This window comes from Thamnophis sirtalis, unplaced genomic scaffold (assembly GCF_051295495.1).
Source record: "Thamnophis sirtalis isolate CommonGarterSnake01/CBP01778 unplaced genomic scaffold, rThaSir2_p1.2 scaffold_15, whole genome shotgun sequence".
In the NCBI taxonomy this organism is placed as follows: domain Eukaryota; kingdom Metazoa; phylum Chordata; class Lepidosauria; order Squamata; family Natricidae; genus Thamnophis; species Thamnophis sirtalis.
Window position 1 is genome coordinate 22,071,603 of NW_028261395.1, and position 19,906 is coordinate 22,091,508.

Consider the following 19,906-nt stretch of genomic DNA (forward strand, 5'->3'; position numbering starts at 1 on the left):
TTGCTACTCAAGTATATGGACCTTGGACTTTGTAAAAAAGAAATAAAACCCAGACGCACTTGCAGCTCTGCTTATTGTGTCAGATTAGTTTATATAATTATGATGATCACTTTCATAAGAATACATGGCTCTAGTCAATTTTCTCTCGTCAGTCAATTTTCCCAGATTCTTATGAAGAGTAGTAAGATGGGGCTGTAGAACTGTGATGAAATTAAAATGGAGATAGTGCATTTGGTACTTTTGAAATGTTAAATTGCTTCACAAGTCTATCATGTGCTATCAGACTCAATCAGCACTGAAACCGATCCAAAGATACCCTTTCAGGCAAAGGGAAATCTCTGTCTTCTTAGTCCAAAGCATGAGATAAAAGTACATAAATCTTGCCCTCTAAATATGGGAGATCTATGCAGATCCTTTCTATAATCTCATGACAAACATGCACATTCAGTGAAGGGCAAAGGTAGGACAACTTATCACTCACAAGACATCATGGTGGTTTGTGATGAACAAGCATGATTAGTGGTTTGGTCCATTCTATGGCCTAAATCCCAGTAGTATCTTAAGATGTATATTCACAAGACCCTTTTCATTGGTTCCTGCTTGTTGACCAACCTACATCAATTACAGAACATATTTTGTTCTTGCATCACTAGATCCAACAAAGGTTGCAAAAAGGGACCAATAGTGGAGATCACATAGTTCAGAGTGTTGAACTGTGGAGTTTGTGATCTTCACCAATCTTGGCTGGTTTCCTACAGATGTTTCATTCCCAGAGGAGAGAGGAAGGAGGTGCTCTGGTAAGTAAACCTTCTCCCTGAAGATGTTACCAAAACTGGTAATTAAATGTCTACACAAAAACAACCAAGTTTAGAGAAAACCAAAAACCCAGGAAAGGGGTCCATACTGGTGTCTTCCTTAGGTTATTTCTCTATAAAAATGCCTTCTCCAAAAATCAGGGAATTGTTCCCCTTAGCAGCTAAAATGTTCATATTCAGATACACAATTTCATAACTTGGGTTATTTTAGATAATATCGAATCTAATTTTTTAGAAAATTCAGAAAGTAGCTCAAGGTCTGTGTATAGAAATCGTACTTCCTGAAAGGAAGATTTTCTGAATTTAAGTCAACAGCCTTCAAAAGAAAAAGTGTATTAGACAGGAGAACAAAACTCACTTGCTTCCATCAATGTATTTTCTGCAAATCAAAAATGACCTTCACATTTTCAAGGTAAATTATTTGTGGAGAAGGGTGGAATTACCTTCTTTGCGGCCTGAACTCAAGGATATATATAGTCAGATAAAACACAGTTGTACATGGAGGGGAAATTCTCTGAGCCTCCGGAAATGTTTCTCTATGGCCCCAAATTTGGTGAGACAAGGGACTCCTGTTAGATCAGGAGAACAGAAAGTTCCCATATGTAAGCTTTTACATGGCTGTAAGCACTTAGAGCATTGAATTCCTATGTAAGCTTAAATAGTATAATAATGGGACAGAGTGGATTGACTGAAGAACCTTTGGAGAAAATACAGCAGATAATTTCATGTAATTATCTAAATCAAAGACTCCCTTGGAGGTCTTGGTGAAGAGTCTAACCTGGTTGGCTCAGATATTTCAATCTCCATGTCCTCTCGAATAAGAAAAGGGAAGCTCAGAATATGAGCCCTGGAGACAGAGATCCCTCTGCTTTCCTGCAAGGTTGAGCACTGAGAAGAATAAGATTCATTATGTCCATGCTTGTCTTGTCAACTTGCCCATACCTATCTACCCCATGGCTTGAATGAAAGATCAATCAAAGCTAATTGTTGATATGAAAAATGTCCATGTAAGGCATTTAACCTACAATATACCACAGCTTCCCTAAGATTTGAGAAGGATGCATTGGCACTTATTCCTGTATCACAATTGTCTCAGGGAAAATATGCACAGGGCTCTAATCTGCAAGATAAACATTGGGTAATTTTTCCAGTTGAAGAACTTCTGCTACCAAGATTTTCAATCATCCTTCCTATTGAATGATCCTTCAACCTTCAGCTGATTTGACACCAACAGATATTGAATGATGGTTTCATTGGCTTCAGTTTCCACACATTTAAAAAAAATAGTTATTTTTTCTAGCAACTGGTATCTGTAAATATTGTCTCCATAACTTAAAGGGAATAGGAAATATCCTGCTAATTATTAGCTCATAAGCCTCCCCCAGTCACCCACCCTCACCCCCGCCAAAAAGAGGAGAATCACATACTAGGTATTTTTATTAGGAACAAGCAGGCTTTAGAGAAAATCTATGACCAAATGTGAATATTACAACATATGGTTGAAAGCTGTACAATAAATGGAATTTATAACATTTAAATCTCTCTTTGATTCAATCTCCAAAGATATGTTATGGAATATATATCATCATATATAAAAATCTGTTTCTACATAGATAGAAGCTTTGAGTTCATCAGAACAGTTCATAAATTGTACCCCAATTCAGAAAGATGTTCCACAGAGCTCTCTATTAGCCTTCTTACTTTTTCACTCTTATATTTACTTCTGGATCATCTAAGGCAGCTGGGAAAAGTTTATCAACACTACCGTGTTTCTCCAAAAATAAGACAGGGTCTTATTTTCTTTTGGCCCCTGAAATAAGCGCTTGGCCTTATTTTCTGAGAGGTCTTGTTATTTTTGGGGTGCAGGAGGCAGTAAGCGTGGTCATCTCATTGCTGCTACTGTGTTGCAATATTTTTGGGGAGGGCTTATTTTCAGGTGAGGGCTTATTTTAGTGCATGCGCTCAAAAGCCCAATTGGGCTTATTATCTGGGGAGGTCTTATTTTTGGGAAAACAGGGTACTTTAAGCCAATGATGCTGTATTTTTTATCACAAACTCCAATTGGCCTCAGGAAAGCACAGAAAAACTTAGTCAGTACCACACTGATGATAATCACCCTCAGATTATCAGAAGATGAAATCTAGCATGTTAGTGAAAATACCCAGGATCAGTAATGGTATTACATAGGGCAATACCACGGAACAAGTTAAATGTTTTAAATATTTGGAGATTGCATTCTGTGCATGGAGGGGATCCAAGCTGAACATCCAGTTAGGATTGAGCAAATATCTGAAGCTTCTTCCACTTTGAAAGACGCAAGTTACCCTCAACCAATTGAAGAAAAAATCTTTGGCACACTTTTTATGTGACGCTCCATTAGGTTTACACCAAATTATTCTCCTGTACCAACAGGGCAACCCACATTTCTGAGGGCAACACTCCGGAGCCTCAAGTCCCACTCCAAATTCGTCTTCTAGTTGGACATTTGATTTATCCAAGGTGGCTTAATCAAGATATGGGTGGGGGTTTTGGGGGTGGGGTGAGTCTTAATCATTGCTTAAGAACCAACTTCTGTGTAAATAGGTCTGAGTCCGCTACTAATCCTTGGTAACTTTCATTCAGCATTCAAGATGAGTTTGTTGGATCAACTGCAGAATCTGGGCCTCTGTCCAGAATGTTTGCAGCCTATGGACTAGAATAATAATAGAATTCTTCTTAAGCATTCCTGAATATTGAACAGCAAAATGAGATCAGTCTTTAACAGTTTTAAATGAGAAGGAATCTGGATTTGCAGACAGCTACCATGTTTCCCCGAAAATAAGATAGGGTCTTATTTTCTTTTGATACCCGAAATAAACGCTTGGCCTTATTTTATTATTATTTTGAGGTGCAGGAGGTGGCAAGCGTGGTCACCACATGGCTGCTGCTGTGTTGCAATATTTTGGGGGAGGGCTTATTTTCAGGGGAGGGCTTATTTTAGCATATGCCGTCAAAAGCCTGATTGGGCATATTATCCAGGGAGGGCTTATTTTCAGGGAAACAGAGTATATCTCTGAAGACCATCTCAGAGCCCTTTCTCACTGTCACTTTAATGTCCTCCCTTGTCTTCTCCAGGAAAGCAGGTTTACCAGAACCCTTAATGGGTGTTTGTAGGTCTTTGTAGCTCAACAGTAGCCAAAACAATGGAACAAATTCTATTGCACTGTCAATTTTGTGGGCGTTGAGGAAATACACTTACTGTGTCCTTCTAATAAACTTGCCAAGTAACCCAGATTAATCCTTCTCACCTATTTACTTGCAAAAAGACAACTAGTGGCCTGCCTATGAACTAACAAAATTTGTTCAGCAAAATCAGTCTTTGGCACAGGAATTTGAGGTAAAACCCTAACAATTTAAAAATCTCCTCATAATCCTCTCATAATCTGCTCAACAGTATATCATGGAAATACCAGAAGCAGCTTTGATGGCAAACACTGTAGTCATTTACCTTGAAGTCAACTCTGGGAGTTCAATGGGGTTTAATTCTGAGCAGACATCTAGACGATTTAACATGCTTTCCCAAAAAGGACTATTGAGTCACTAATTCAGACACATCAAAGCAAGGACAAGGACAAAATGAAAGCACTGCAGATGTCTTCACTGTGGTGGCCCTTTAACAAGTCTGAGTTGGAGCTCAGAAGTCACCAGGTGGTAAAAACAATCATTCCCCTCTTGAATATCAGTTTTAATGGCACCATCCTGGTTAGCAAAACAACCAGATATCATCAGTTCTCAAGGAAGAAGGGAAAGCTTTCTGCTGTTCCTGGCAGGTGCTTGGGAAATATTAGACAAATAAAACAGATTAAAAATATGAGTGATATATGCAACCATATGTTCCTTCCAGAGAGAAAAGTCTGGATGCAGCATAATATGCCCCAATGAATAAGCATGAAGCCAACAGTTAAACATCAACATCTCCAGGGGAAAGGAAATGATTAAGTGTCTTACCAATGCAAACTTATTTGGGAGTAAAGGCTTGCTTCTGAGCTAGAAAGATGCTGGAATGATTAAACCATGTCTTAAAAACACATCTTGGAAGATTTCATCTTGCAGAGCAATACACTAAAACCAGCTGAAAATTAAAAGAAGGCATTTTGGGTCTTTCGTAATGTGAGCGATGTGCTTTTTAAAATACTCAACTAGTCCTTGACCCACAATATAACTCGATTGTTTTTCAGCTATGCCAAAAGACTCATTGGCATTCCTCAGGAATCCATCTGTGCCTTGCCAAATGAAAACGATGGACAAATATTTCTGGAAGAAATCTTCACGAACAACGATCTGCAGAAGAGTCATAACTGACTTTCGAATACATGTGAAGCAGGAGCTAATCACGATTAAGGTAGCCCTCCAGCAAATGTGCCCCAAACAATTCAAAACATTTTTAATCAACATCCAAGCTCTCCCTGTTTTGCTTTGTTTTTAATATTGATCTACAAAATGAAGCTGATGTGGGGAAGGAATTAATCCTTCCCCTGCCTTTGGCTCCTTAAACCAATTCTTCATTCCCCTGCAGAGAATGAAAAACCAATATAAAAGGAAGCTGGAATAGCTTCTACTAAAGCAGGTCCTGCTTCTAACTAAAGTTTACTTGGAGGATTGATTTGGCCCAGGGGTCGGCAATCTGTGGCTCTGGAGCCGCATGTGGATCTTTCATCCCTCTGCTGTGGCTCCCTGTTGCTGGTTGGCTCCACAATGGATAGGGCTTTCAGGTAGAGGAAAAAGGATGCCACCCTAGGAGGAGACTCTATGGTGCGGAAACCGGACATCGGGTCAGGTCCAGAATTGAACAGAGGGCTCCTGGTTAGGATCTTTGTGGCTCTTTGAGTGTTTAAGGTTGCCGACCCCTGGTTTAGCCTCATGTTCCAACCAGTCATAAGATTTAGGTAAGCCACTCCGTGGTTACAACCAAAACAAACCCTGGCTCTAAAGATAGGATACATGTAGGATCTATTCATAAATGATCGCAGTTCTGAGTTCAGAGCATGCAGGAAGGCTAATGACAAGTGAATCAGCAAGATGAGATTCCAAAGAGCTGGCATGTCAGAACACATCCCAGAATTTCAAGAGTTCAGTAGGAGAAAATCCATACTAATTAACAAAAGCTTCATTCATTCTCGTCTCAGTATGGTTTAAGCATGCACACGCAGGTTTTGTCTGTGGATACATTTAAAATGCTTCCTTGATACCAAAAGGGCTTTCCGACAGAGGCATTTGTAGGCAAGTCCATTTCTTCAAATGCATAAAGCAGAGAGTGAACATGATGAATTCTCTGTGTGTTTGCTCTAGACTTCTGGGAGGTGAGAAAGATCATTTTGCAGAGAGAGAGAGAATGAGAATTGGAGTTCCAAATGCAAGCAATGTCAGCTGAACTGAATGACAGTTGAGGGCCTGCAGAAGAGAAATCTGCAGAACAGCCATCCTGAATATAGGACAACTCTCCACATTTCCTTTAGCCATGCTGGCTGGGTCTTCTGGAACCAGCAGTCCCAGGGTAGAACTGCTGGAACACTTTCCAGAACTTCCAAAGACATACTATTAAACACCCAGAGTTACCGTGTGGCAAGATCTAAATTGTACAAATAAATAAAAGATAAATAAAGAAATCAGGAACCACCAAACACAAGTAGCCTTAATGCACTTCAGAATCAACAATACCAAGCAACAACAGGGATCTACTGAGGACTTTCTGACTCTTACCATAGATCATAGATCATACCCTAGATCTCTGCTTAGATCAACTCCACCACCTCTTGTAAATTATCTCCCTTCTCTGTTTTCCAAACAGGTACCCACTCCACCTAGAGGTAGAAGCCATAGCACTCCCTAAGCACCAACAACTTATGGGAAGAGCCCACACACAGACATCTACCACGTAAAGAGATATCCATTGAGTTTCAGATCACAAATGCTTCCATTATTATGGGCATGGGGTGTGGTCTGATGTTGCTTAGAAGGACACCAGGACTGGGAAGCTTGAAGAACCCCTCAAAGGTTTATTACAGGAGCTGAAGCCAAGGACTCCTTTGCAAGCTCAGTAGACTCATGACTACCACTTCTATTTCTTTTGACAGTTCTTCATTCATTAGGGGAGGAGAACTCCAACACCATTAATATAATGGATGGAAAGAACGACAGAACTATGGTCTGGTTTGTGATGGATTATGCTGTCATCCCTCTGTACAACAACAGGAAAGAAACCAGAAGGAAAATGGAACTGACAGAGACAGTTGCCTCCCATCCATGGAAAAAGAAACCAGGATAAAGCAACTCTTTGTCCTCTCAACTAAGCACCGGGTTCAAACTTTGATCATCTTTGGGTCTGCGGAACATCCTTTCATAGTCCTATCACACATCCTTCTATAAAATGTGTGTATGTGTTCCAGCATAACTCTGGAATGCCTCAAGCAATTTCAACCAAACTTGGTACACAGATGACTTACTCTCTGGAAACAAATACTGTGGGGGTAAGACACCCCTAACACCCCTCAGGTTGTGTATTCTGTTATGACACAGCCTGTTGTGCCTTCAAATGGATTCTACTATACCTCCATAAAATCGCTTCTACTGTACAGTGCAGCAGTCGCCATGGTAATGGCTTCACAGTACTCCACAAGGGGGCTCCCTCTGGTAAGGGGGGAAATCCAACATTAGAAATTACGTTTGGTCCCGACATTTCCTCCCTATAAATAAATACCCAGACAACGCCGGGTTATCAGCTAGTAGCCCCTAAAAACAGAACCAAGAAATGTATGCCCAAGAAATTTCTTCTCTTCTTAAAAAAGTAGCATTTGCCCAACCTGCCATCTGTGCTTCAGCTGCAAAGCTTCCATTCAAGGAGAGAGTCTACATTTAGAGGTCCATCACCCATGAGTGGACAGTTTAAAACAACACTTATGAGGGCCCTTGGAAAAATTTTGAAAAGCCTAATGAAGTATCCCAGAACAGATTAAGGAGGTGGTCTCGGATCTTTCTTTTCTGTAGGCTTTGCACAGTCTGCCTCCTGCTCTAGCTAATAGCTTCTCCCTCTGATGGAGAAAGAAAACAACATAATTAAATGTATATAATTATGTGCCAAAGCGAACACTGAAGCTCCCATGCGTTTGATGCATGTTCTGCTTTTTTTAAATCCCAGGGAGGAGAGAATGGAAGAGGGGCTATGGGAAGGCTGCTAAAGGAAAAAAGAGAGAAGATGCTTCGGGAAATGTTCATTTAACTACCCAAACACTAAATATAGGAACAAATATTCTGCTACAAGCTACGGAGACTTCCCTAGCTGAATGAGCCCTCTCTGCAATCCAAAATTTGGTCAATAATCCACCCTGCTATAGTCACCTTCCTTAATGCAAAGGAAAGCTCTGTTTCCACCCCTGCCTTTTAACCAGGGGTCACCGGGTAACTTTAAGACTTGTGGACTTCAACAACAATTCTGGGAGTTGAAATCCACAAGTCTTAAAGTTGCCAAGTTTGAAGATCTCTGCTTTTAACCATCATGCTCAATGGAAAAATAAAGAAAATCCAAAAAATATTTTGCAACATCCTTCTCATCCTTTAAAAAAACCCATAGTACTCACATTCCCCATAATTGACTGCATATTTGGAGGTGGGGGACAAAAGATCCCCAAGTTATTATCATGGTGGTCAAATGCAGGAGGCTTTATCTGAGGTACCAAGAGGCTTCCAAGAATGGTTCATGAATGCTCTTGACCTAGAGAGCCCTTATTGGCTTGGCCTTGGTTACCCGGATTGCTAAAGTTTCACCTGCATCAGATGAACCTAACCCATCCAGTAGTTCAGCTCAGTTAAAAGTTGTTGGGATCCAAAGGGAAGGAACAACAACAGCACATGTTCCTATGTTCTGGCAGTCTCCATCAAATGGTGGGTGCTCTCTCTAACAATGATCCAGAATCCCCTGAAGGTCAACTGTTTTCTCAGATTTAATTTAAAAAGAATGTAAATAATGCACCTTTATTAAATAAGGTTTCCTGTTTCAACTGAATCAATTTGGTCAACCACTAGAAGGTGCCAGAGAGTTACGCTGTGGTACCTCCCCCTTTCCCTCTAGTGATCACTTCACTTTTTGCAGCTCAGAACTTGTATTCCTATGAAGATAGCTAAGCATGTGAGAACCTATCTTGAAATACTACACCTTCATTAAAAATAACTAAATGAATCTTGGCTAAATTGGGTTAAACCAGGAACAATCCATTCAAACATACATGAATTTTGACATGGGAGCCTACTTCCACCTCACCTCATATATTTTTCCCTATGCATCATACCTTGATGAATCATTCTTAGGAGAAAATAATAACATTGCCAAGACATATAAGTAGCCTTCTTTTTCTACAGTAATTCCTTCAGAAATTCACTGCAGCTGGAAGAATGCAGGTGATAATCAATCTTGACTTATTCATCAAACTTTGCTGTAATGAAGAAGCCTTCCGTTTGTAAAAGCGAGCCAATTAATTTAGGATTGTTTTCTATTGTAAAAAATCTAATTTGAAACCATTTATCTAGGCAGTATCTATGCAGCTACTTGTCAGCTCCTGTAAATCTGAGAAGAGTTTGCAACCAATCATTTGCGTGGGGTATTTAATCCATTTTAAATCGGCATGGAATTATGGAGCGCTTTTGATTAAGTAATAACAGGCACCGCAATGACAATAAATTGGCACTTAACACTTTTATTTCCTTCTTCTTACATCTCCTAAGGTTGCCAATGGATCAGGGCTGCTTGTCCTACCATCTCATATCCATTTGTGGTCGGGTAGAGGGCAATTACATCTACTGTGGGTTATCTTTTTTAATTTTTGCCACTCCACAGAGAGATGGCTATTATGTAAGCAGAAAAATGTCTAGATCAGGAGTCCCCAAACTTGGCAACTTTAAGCCTTGTGGGCTTCAACTCCCAGAATTCTCCAGCCAGCTCTGGAGTTGTCAAGTTGCCAAGTTTGAAGACCTCTAGTCTAGATCGTTCATACACATAAAACCTCCCAAATCAAGGCCAAGAAAAATGGGTTTGCAGCTTGCTTCTTCCTCGCCCATCTGCAAATACAGGCGTATACCTCTCTTTCTAAAGCTGCTGCCCCTTTCTTTCATCCTCTGTGCCTTTTTTTTAATCCAACCACCAGAACACCCTCTTCTAGGTGCCTGTTCTCAGAACAAAGCACCCTGTTCATCCACCCTCCATCAGAAGCACATCCGGGGTGGGGAGAAGAGTCACCCCTGAAACAGTCTTCCTTTGTATGGAAGTCTCCCTTGGGTTTTCTCTCTTCGCCTTGCCAATAGAAAGACAGATTGACAGATCCACAAAGCAAGACAGTGATCGGAGGACACAGAGCTGTAGAGGGGGCTTCCCGCCCCATAGAACACACTTTCCAAATCATATATCCATTGGCCATTGAAAATACGAGACACCATGTTGCAGAAGACACATCCGATGGGAGTGGGCACAAGAGGGTCAAATGCCCCAGACCACAACAAAGCTTCCCCTTCCTCACTTTGTTGGACCCATGTCCAAAACAGGAACCAATACAACAATCACAAACCTTTCTGGAGTCAACCAACTAGAGGGAATCGTTGCGTTGTTCACTTTCTCTCTTGCAGACCAACTTTCTCTCTTGCAGATCAAGCCCTGTCTCTTCTATCCAGATGCCAACCAGGCAGTTCCCACCTGCCAGGTCACCCTCAACTTTCATTGCAAGGAAGCCCCTCGTGGGGAAATGGGAGTGCCAATAGTGCCCCTCCCTGAACGACCTGATAACAAGCCCACCAGGAGCAGGTACAAACCACCTTCTCAAGAGTCCAAACAAATTTGCTTCGCATTTTCCCTGGCCAGATGTCCAAAGCAAGGGCTCTCTCGTTCATTCCTTCCTTCACTTCCCTCTTTTTGGTCGACGACCCCCTCCCCCCCAACACCTGGGGGCCGCTGGAGCATTCCCACGCTCTTACTACTGATCTCTCTCTCCGTGGGGCATATAACCAGGCAGAGAAAGACAAGAGCTGCGGCGCAGCGGGGCATCGCATGGCTACGAGGCCGGGGCTCCTCTCGCTTCCCCTAGGGTGGCAAACCCACCAGGCCACTGGCATACCCCCGTGGGTCAGCCATTCGGCCACGCAGGGGATGCGCAAGAGCCCAGCGCCTCCCACCACCACCACCACCCCAGCTTCTCTGCCATCTCCGCTTTCCTTTCTTGGGCAAACAGCGCCCACCTTCGGCCGAAAAGGAACTTTCCAGGCGCAAAACCCCCGGCCGACATTCTAACCGGCCGCGCAAGGCGGGGGACGCGGGTTGGGTTGCCGCAGGAAGAAAACCCGCTGCGAGGAGACCACCGAAGCGCTAAGTGGCAGCGGCGGGGCGACGAACAGGGGCGGGGCGGGGAGACCCGTCCAGGGCTCCCTCCCGGAGGCAGAGGCGGAGCGCGGATGGTGCTTTGCGCAGCGGCGCTTACCTTCCTGCACGGCGTGAAAAGGGTTGTTGGCTTCGATCAGCTTGATGGTGTAAGTGATCTTCTCGCTCTGCAGGATGTCATCGTTCAGGCTGAGGTCGGCCACCGCCTGCTTAAAGATCTCGTCGTCCTTGGCCGCGTTGCCTTCGAAGATCGCACCTGTTTGGGGCGGAGTGGTGATCGAGGGAAAGAGTAAAGTCCTGATCACTATGAGCAACTTGTGATGGGGATCCACCTCCCCTCCTCCTTCGGATTTCCTTCCCGTCTCGGAAGTAGGCCCGGCTTTCACCTACTTTTCCTAAGTGGCCGATCCCCACTTATGCCCCTTTCCCCCCTAGAAATGATACTCGCTCAGTTGTCCTACCTTGAGACCTCCCATCAGGCTAAGATTTGACTTTCTGCAGTTACGATTTCTTAGGAACTTGTCAGCCCTGGCAGAGACTAAGGGGCCGTGTGAACCCCGGGCCTGAGTCGCTGATCACATACCGATCTAGGAATCTCCAACCAAGCTTGAGATCACCCTTGTTGGCAGCGTTTAATTTCCCCCCCTCTCGCCAACTCAACCTATCGGATAGATGTCTGTCAATACAGACCTTGAGTTGATTCAGCAACCAGGTTAAAAATACTGGGTGGCTTCGGGCAGCTTTTTGTGAGGCCAGACTATAGTAGATCCACTTCTTAAACTATGGTTAACAGAACCACGGGGACCAGATAAGGGTTGCAAAATCCGAACAGCCCACAGGATGGCAGCAAAGAGCTGCAGTAACTCCCAGCGTGGCTGCCGCCTAGCAATTATCCTGGGACTTACAGCTTTGGGCCAGGTTTCCAGGAGGTTGTGTTTTTTTTTTTCGTGGAAGCTTGGGTTGGCATCTAACCTCGGGTCTCTCCTGAGGAATGGGGCACAGCAGAGATGGTCCCCTTGGTTGGGAAGAAAGGCGGAGAGATTATATCCCGCAGGACCCTCCTGATGTTTTGGATCCCATCTCCCACAATTCCCAGAAAGGGCCCCCAGGTGGGAGAAAGCAGAGCTGGGGAATGAAGCTGGCGGTGAATGAAAGCGATTCGAGCGGAGACCAGCGGCTCTTTGCGGGAACGGGGGGAGTGCAAAGAGCGCTTTTCTCAAAGTTTCCTGCTCGGGGAGAGGAAAGAGAGGAGGAGGAGGAGGGCGCGCGCCTGAAATTCAGAGCGATGCCCTCCGCATCCCCGCCCGGCCAACCGCAGCTACAGTCTGAACGCAGCTCCTGGGGTGCCTGCTTGAGCCTTTCTTCGGGGAGGGGTGGGAGAGAGAGGCACGATGCTTCCTCGGGGATCTTTCGGGGTCTCGCCCTCTGAGATCCCCGGGTTTTGAGGAACCACCTTTTTCCCCCTCTCCGGTTTTTATTTCTGAAATGACCACCCTCAACCTGACACGGTGGGCGAGATTCTCCCCCCCTCCTCGCTCTCCCTTCCATCTTCTTCGGCCTCCGGGAGAAAGCAAGAGAGGCGTGGCGGAGTAAACCTACCCGGGACTCTATCCTTCCTCTGAACGGGACCCGTGCAAAACTCCACCTCACGGCGACCATTAGGTGGCAGCAAAACCTTACAAGGCCCCGCGCCTCTCTGCTGCCCCGTACTGGACCGCCGGAGGGCTGCAGCCCAAGTCAAAAGACAAAGGCAAACGCTCCTCCTTGCTTCTCCTTCTCCCTCCCCGTTCTCCCGGCCCTTAAGGTTGGCCTCCGGTCCTACACTGGGAGCCGATTGCCCTGGAGGTTTCGTTGCCAACCACCCTCGGAGTGGCGAATGTGGGGAATCCGCCCTAATCGCAAACTGCCCAAGGCTTCTGTCCCTCTGAAGCAAGCGGGAGCCTGACTGGGCTTTTCCTTGCGCGGAGCCATCAAGGGGAGGTTTTGAGCCACGCCGAGAGTCCGGAGCTGGGAGTTTTTCTACGGCTAACACCCACGCCTCCCACTTTCTGCTGATGCGGAGAGGAGTCTCCTGCGTGCCCCGCGGACGTCCGGTGCTCGGGCAGTCCGTTCCTTGGGGCGAAGCGCATCAATCTTGGGGCTTTATTTTAAATGTCAACAGTTCGCTTTGGACTCCCTTGGTCTTGGCGCCTCGCAATTCTCTCCAACGCTTCATTTAAGGACAAGGCGCCTTCCTTCGTCACAACAACCCTGCGAAGTAGGTGGGCTGAGAGGGAACGACCATCCAGCGCGCTTTCGTGGTCCAGGATGGGCTTGACGCCGCAATCCTCATCCGGCCACAGCATCCCCTTTATTTTCTGATAGATGCGGGATAATGAAACGCCTTTTTCCCGAGTGACACGGGGGTCTCAGCACAACCACCCTGGGAGGTAGGCTGGGCTGATTGGCCCAACGTCATCCCGGGCGCTCCTCTGACTGAGCCGAGCGCCCACCGGCCTCCCCCTCTCCTTCGGCCAGTCCTTGGGCGCCGGAAGTGGCGTTGGGGATCCCCCCCACGGCAGAGTCGAGCTCCCCCAGCCAACTCACGAACCTCCCCCTCCCACCTCAGCCCAGGCGGTGGGGAGGAGGTTCCGCTCCAAAGTTGAAGGAGGGCGGTGTGGCTGCGTCCTCTACCCCGGAAAGTGGAGAAGCCAGAGGAAGCAGCCACGCGCAAACAGGTCTTAAGGCGCCCGCGGGCTTTGCGGGAAGGGAAAGGAAGGGAAGAGACGCGACTGCAGCCGGCAGATGCGAGTGAGAGTCTCCAGAGGGATGGGGACCCTTCCGCGCGCCCGGCACACCTTTCAGTCCTCCCCAAACTTTGCCACAAGATCCATTGAGGGAGCTGTGATTTGCCGGTGGAGAGGGCAATCTCTCTCTCTCTCTTTTTACGCCCCCACTCCATTCTATCTTCGCCGCTTTGCACCCTAACTAGATCCGATTAATACTCCCCCCTCCCGCGTCAACCTTTCTTATTAATGGATCCTTCACTAGTCTGCCTCTCCGCGCACGCACGCACGCCAGCGAGGGCTCTTGGGCTTTTCTTTCTTTCCTTCCTTCCTTTTTTTTTCTTTTCTTTCCTTTTTCTCTTACCGATGTGGATGATCGAGTCGGCTCGCACGGAAAGACACTGAAAGATCCAAGGGAAAAGCCAGACCATCAGTACTTCCATTTCCAACCTCTGTCGAAGCACATCAGCCCGGATTTGGTCTGGGAAAAGCCAGAGAGATGGAAGGGAGGGAGACAGGGAGGGGGAGAGCGCGAGGAAGGAACGCAAGGTTGTGGTGTTTTCCCAAAAAGAAAAAAAAATTCAAAAGGAATGTCAACCTCTCCCCTGGCCCTAAGGAATCTCCCAGCGCAGGAGCAGAGGAAAAAAGTGGGGAAGGAAGAAAATGGGGAGGGGGAAAAAAAGGAATCCGCCAAGAAGCGGCTGTAAACAAGGAGAGTAAGATTTGCTCTTCCGTGAAGTGGAAGGGGGCCAAATCAGGCTTGAGAAGACAGGAGCCAGTGGTTAAATCCCGGTTTGGCAGGAGACGACGGTGACCGGCGGTAAAGCCCTACGACTTCTTCTACGGCGGCGGCGGCAGCAGCTCTGGAGCACTCGTGTGTCTCCGAGTGTGAGTGTGTGCGTGTGTCAGAGCGCGCGCCCGAGCGTATGTGCCGGTGCGCGCGCGCGCGCGTCTCCGGGCCCCGGCAAACTGCGGAGGCACCCCCCCCCCATCCTCCTCCTCCTCTGCGCCCCCTTCCCTCCCTCCCGCGGACCACGTGATTGCAGAGCCTCACTACTCAATATAGTCTGGGCGCAAAAGCGACGGAGAGGAGAGGAAGGAACATCTCCCGTAGAGATCGGGGCGGGGAAGGGGGCGCTGGAGGGGGCTTGGAGAGGAGGAAGCAGCAGGAGCAGCCAGGAGAGAAGAGGAGAAGGCAGCTGGGCTGGGCAGGGCACGGAGAGCCCATCTCCCGGCTGGAAAGCCACGCAGGTGGCTGGATGCCAGCGCAGGAGCCCCCTGGCAATCCCCTTCCCCTACTCCCTCGCTCCACATCCCTCTCCGCCCTTTCTCCCCCCCCCGGGGGGGGGGAGATGAGGAAGAATGCGTTGGAGCCCAGCCCGGAGCTGCAACGCGCGGCGCCTCTCCCCGGCGGCGGCGATGTTAACCTGGACTTCCGAGCGGCGGCGAGGCAGCGGCGGCGGCGGCGGCGGCACCTGAGGATGCCGCGCCCGGGAAGCCTGACTTGAGCTGAGCCCTTGTCTTCGTAGAGATGCGCCCTACACTCGGGGGGGAGGGCAGGCAGAAAGCGAGCGGCGGGCCGAAGTGACCCCCCCTCCCCACGCCGCCCCATCCTGGGGCAAAAGTTGGAGCCTTGCAGGGTGGTGCCTTTTCTGCCCGCGTTTCTAGCTTCCTGGCCGCGTTAGGGATTGGTTTAAGAGAGGCAGAAAATCGTCCTGGGGCTCTGGGGCTGTCCACCCCTCCGCCCAGGTTTGGACTTTCGATACTTTTAGGTCGCCCAGAGGAAACGCGAAAGCGAGCCACTCTGCTGGCAGGGTCCCCACCACTACGCTCCCCTCCCCGCCTGCCCTTCCTAATCGCCCCTCGGCGACCTCCACCTTCTTTCCCAAGTAAATGGGAACGGCAGACACCCCCCTCCCCAGCCGCGCAACTACCGGGGGGGGGAGCGATGCGCGCAAATTTGGCGATGCCTCCGCTTGGGGAAGCCGGCGCCTTCCTTAAGACCTCCTGCCTCCTTTGGGCAGGCCGAGACTTCAGAAGGCCGATTCATCCCCTTAAAACAAACGCTCCAGTGATTGCGCCCCCCCCCCCCCGAACGTGAGAAGCCTTTTAAATAACGCCGCTTCCCGGAGCTCGAGAGAGCGAGTTTATTCAGGAGCCGAGAAGGGACGTAATGCGAGCGAGGGAAAGTCGCCAACGTGATTGAGAGGCTTCCGAGGTTGATCCGCGGGAAAGTAAAAAAAAAAAAAACCCGAGCGCGATCCTCGGTAGAGTTTAATCCGTGGCGCGAAGGGCGATATGAAATCACTCTTTGCCGGGAAGAATCTAATTGCGTTGGATGCCATCCAGAAGCGCCTCGCCAGCTTCCCTACTTTCCATTGTCTGGTGTGCAGATTTGGGTGTCAAAAGAGGAATAAACACAGCCGGCGGATCGTCGGCTGAAGCTTCTCACGCGCAGGTTTGCTTCCACTTAATAGAGAGAACTATGATCTCTCCACGGCGTTTACGCCTCACTGAGCAATTAGCTGGGGAAACAGCCTACAGATTTCCCCTTTCATCTCTCTCTCGGAAGAACAAGAAAAGCCAGCAGAGATGATGTAGCTCAGAGGGTGTCCAACCTTGCAACTTTTAAGTCCTGCGGACTTGTGGCTGGGGAATTCTGGGAGTCGAAGTCCAGGTCTTAAAGTTGCCAAAGTTGGACTAACTACATAAAATTTCAATGGCAAAGAGCAAAGTTCTACCCACCCAAGTGTTAAAATGGATGGGATTTGAATCTGGCTGCCTCAAACCTCCTGCCTGCTTCTCTTTTAGTCCTGCCTTCAAATAAGGGTTGTGAACCCCACCCAGCAGTCCTCGCTTCTGTCCCAGGGTTTCCCAGTGACAGTCACCCTCTTAAACCAATTTCCATTGACTGCAGTTCCTATTGCTGGATGTTCTTTGTGGACACAGACATACAGTCTCTGGCTTCTCAGACCCAACACTGGAAAGAGTACTCTGATCACTGCCATTAAAATAATTGCCCAGATCACCGTGAAATTCTCCCCCCCCCCCTCCACCACCACCACCACCACACACATACACAACAAGCTGTGCTCCCACATTGGGCTGCTGGGAAGGATGAGTGAAGAATGCAGGGGCTTCATCCCAAGGATATCTACTACTCTCAGCAGGGTCACCCAAGGTGTGAGGGACATCACACTGCCAAGCTAATGCAGGTAGAAGAGCCGAGGTGGCGCAGTGGTTAAATGCAGCACTGCAGGCCACTTCAGTTGACTGTTATCTGCAGTTCGGCTGTTCAAATCTCACTGGCTCAAGGTTGACTTAGCCTTCCATCCTTCCGAGGTGGGTAAAATGAGGACCCGGATTGTTGTTGGGGGCGATATGCTGACTCTGTAAACCGCTTAGAGAGGGCTGAAAGCCCTATGAAGTGGTATATAAGTCTAACTGCTATTGCTATTGCTATTGCTATGAATATTGGACACCAATGATATAGTCCTTGACATATGACCAAAGAGCCGTGGTGACGCAGTGGTTATAGTACAGTACTGTAGGCTATTTCCCCTGACTGCCGTTCAGCAGTTCGAATCTCACCAGGCTAATGGTTGACTCAGCCTTCCGTCCTTCCAAGGTGGGTAAAATGAGGACCCAGATTGTTGGGGGCAAGAAGCTGACTCTGTAAACCGCTTAGAGAGGGCTGTAAAACACTATGAAGAGGTATATAAGTCTAAGTGCTATTGCTATTCCTCTAACGACAATTCAAAGTAATAACGATGCTGAGGAACTTACAACTGCACTTACAATCATTGTGGCGCCTCTGTGCGGTCACGCAATCCAAATTCAGACCTTTTGGCAACTGGCATCTGTTTATAATGACTGCAGCATGCCAGGGTCCCGAGATAATCCTTTGCAATCTTCCCAAGGGGCTCCCAACAAGCAAAGTCAACAGGGGAAGTCGGTTTCATTTCATTGCACAGTTTGCTTTAACAACAGTGCCAAAAAAACCTGTCATAAAATCAGGCATGACTCACTTAATGACCACATCACTTAGTGGGGCCTGAAATTCCGGTCAGAGTTGTGGTTGTAAATTGTGGACTACCTTTAAAGGAAGTTGCCAGAGGAAATTATCACTTTACTTACAATGGCAAAGCTGTCCATTCATACTACACAGGAGAATGGTAAGTGGTCCTGTTTTCTGAGCAGGAAAATTACATGGATTTGGTCAAAAAATCTTGGTAGTCCATAATTAATCTAATTGCTTTGAATCATCACTTCTGGACCTCTGCTTTGCACCATTTTGCAACCTAGAAAACTACTGCAGCCTGTTGTTTTTGTAGCAGAACTGGTATTTCTCAGTGTTCAGTGACAGTTCAGAGCATTTTAAAAAATATCCATGGCCACATTACCCATTTAAAGTAATGGGTTGTCTCCATCGCTTCTTATCATCTTAAACACAGCTTATTTCCAACTAAAGTCTAACACTGTTGAAGAAATCACAACCCCTTCATAATCAATAAACTTGACCACACCTGGAATACTGCATCCTGTTTTCTAGATGCAGTTTTCTAGATCTAGAAAGAGTGCAGAGAAGAGCAACCAGGATGATTAGGGGACTGGAAGCTAAAACATACGAAGAATGGTTACAGGAACCGGGCATGGCTAGTCTAGTGAAGAGAAGAACCAGGGGGAAGATGATAGCAGTCTTCCAATATTTGAGGAGCTGCCACAGAGAGGCGGGGGGGTCAAGCTATTTTCCAAAGCACCCAAAAGCCAGACAAGGAACAATGGGTGGAAACTGACCAAAGAGAGATTCAACCTGGAAATAAGCAGAAATTTTCTGACAGTGGGAACAATCAACCTATGAAACAGAAGTTGCCTTCAGAAGTTGTAGGAACTTCATCAGTGGAAGCTTTCAAGAAGAGACTGGACTGCCAGCTGTCAGAAATTGTGTAGGGACTGCTTGGGTGGGTGGACTAGACTAGATGACCCAGAAGGCACCTCCAACTCTATAAATCTGTGACCATATTACATTTTAAGTTAATCCATTGATAGCACCAACTACTTTATGGTAAAAACAATTTTACCAGGACCTTGATAAGACTCAAGGGAGGGTTCATGATGAAATGTTCTTTTGAACCCCCAATGTAGCCCTGCAGCAGTGCTTTTGAAAGAGTGAGCCAAAGGGATTGAACCTATGGAGGCATGGAAGTCCATCCAATAGATCAGCACTTGAGACAATTTCAATGTTTTATTGTTTTGGAGAAAAGACAGGAAGAACTGTTAGAATCCATCCATCTCATTATTCCAGTCTTTTGACCCTCTTCAGATATTCTCTATGTTTGGGGCCTGGAAGAATGGACCCCATGGCTCCCTACACCTAAAAAATGATATATCCTTGACACAATTTCATTGTTTCTGTTGCATAGAAAAAAATCTTTGTTTACAGCAATTTCTCATTTTTGGATTCTAGGTAGCATTAAGACCTGGCATATGAGAAATCCATTTGAACTGAAGGGATATCCAGCACAACCTTGCCAACACACAACAGTGCAGGAATTATTGTGAATCAACCTTTCTTTCTTTCTTTCTTTCTTTCTTTCTCTTTTCTTTTCTTTTCTTTTCTTTCTTTTTGCAGTTTTGACCTTGGAGAGCTTAGCATTATTACTTTGTCGACATTTTACTCCTCGCAAAAATGATAGAAAAATTGGATGTCTTACCCTCCTTAGCGCAATCCTCTTGACCAGATTTCCATTTTCAGAATAAACGTGAAATGAGAAGATGCATTGGTATCAAATAGATTTTGCTTCTGTGTGAGGCAGATTGACTGAAAAAATTCACGCTGGCTGTTCAAATTCCTGGATGCTTTTAGCAAGAGTGAACCGAAGGGTTTTAACCTATGGAGACAGGGAAGTCAGTCAGGTATATCAGCACCTGGG

At 46.6% G+C, this 19,906-nt stretch overlaps 1 protein-coding gene across 7 annotated transcripts in view; it reads right to left on the reverse strand.

Moving 5' to 3' along the window:
- Positions 1 to 14,848, reverse strand: part of GRID1 (glutamate ionotropic receptor delta type subunit 1) — a 763,397-nt gene extending 748,549 nt beyond the window's left edge. For 6 of the 7 annotated variants that reach the window (XM_087702059.1, XM_087702060.1, XM_087702058.1 and 3 more), the window contains exons 1-2: positions 14,338 to 14,848; positions 11,309 to 11,464 (exon numbers count right to left, since the gene is read on the reverse strand). In XM_087702059.1, coding sequence (XP_087558185.1) covers positions 11,309 to 11,464; positions 14,338 to 14,416 — 235 coding nt within the window. In that variant the 5' untranslated portion in view covers positions 14,417 to 14,848. The remainder of the gene's footprint in view (positions 1 to 11,308; positions 11,465 to 14,337) is intronic. The other variant, XM_087702062.1, reaches the window with a different exon arrangement.
- Positions 14,849 to 19,906: the final 5,058 nt, after the last annotated feature.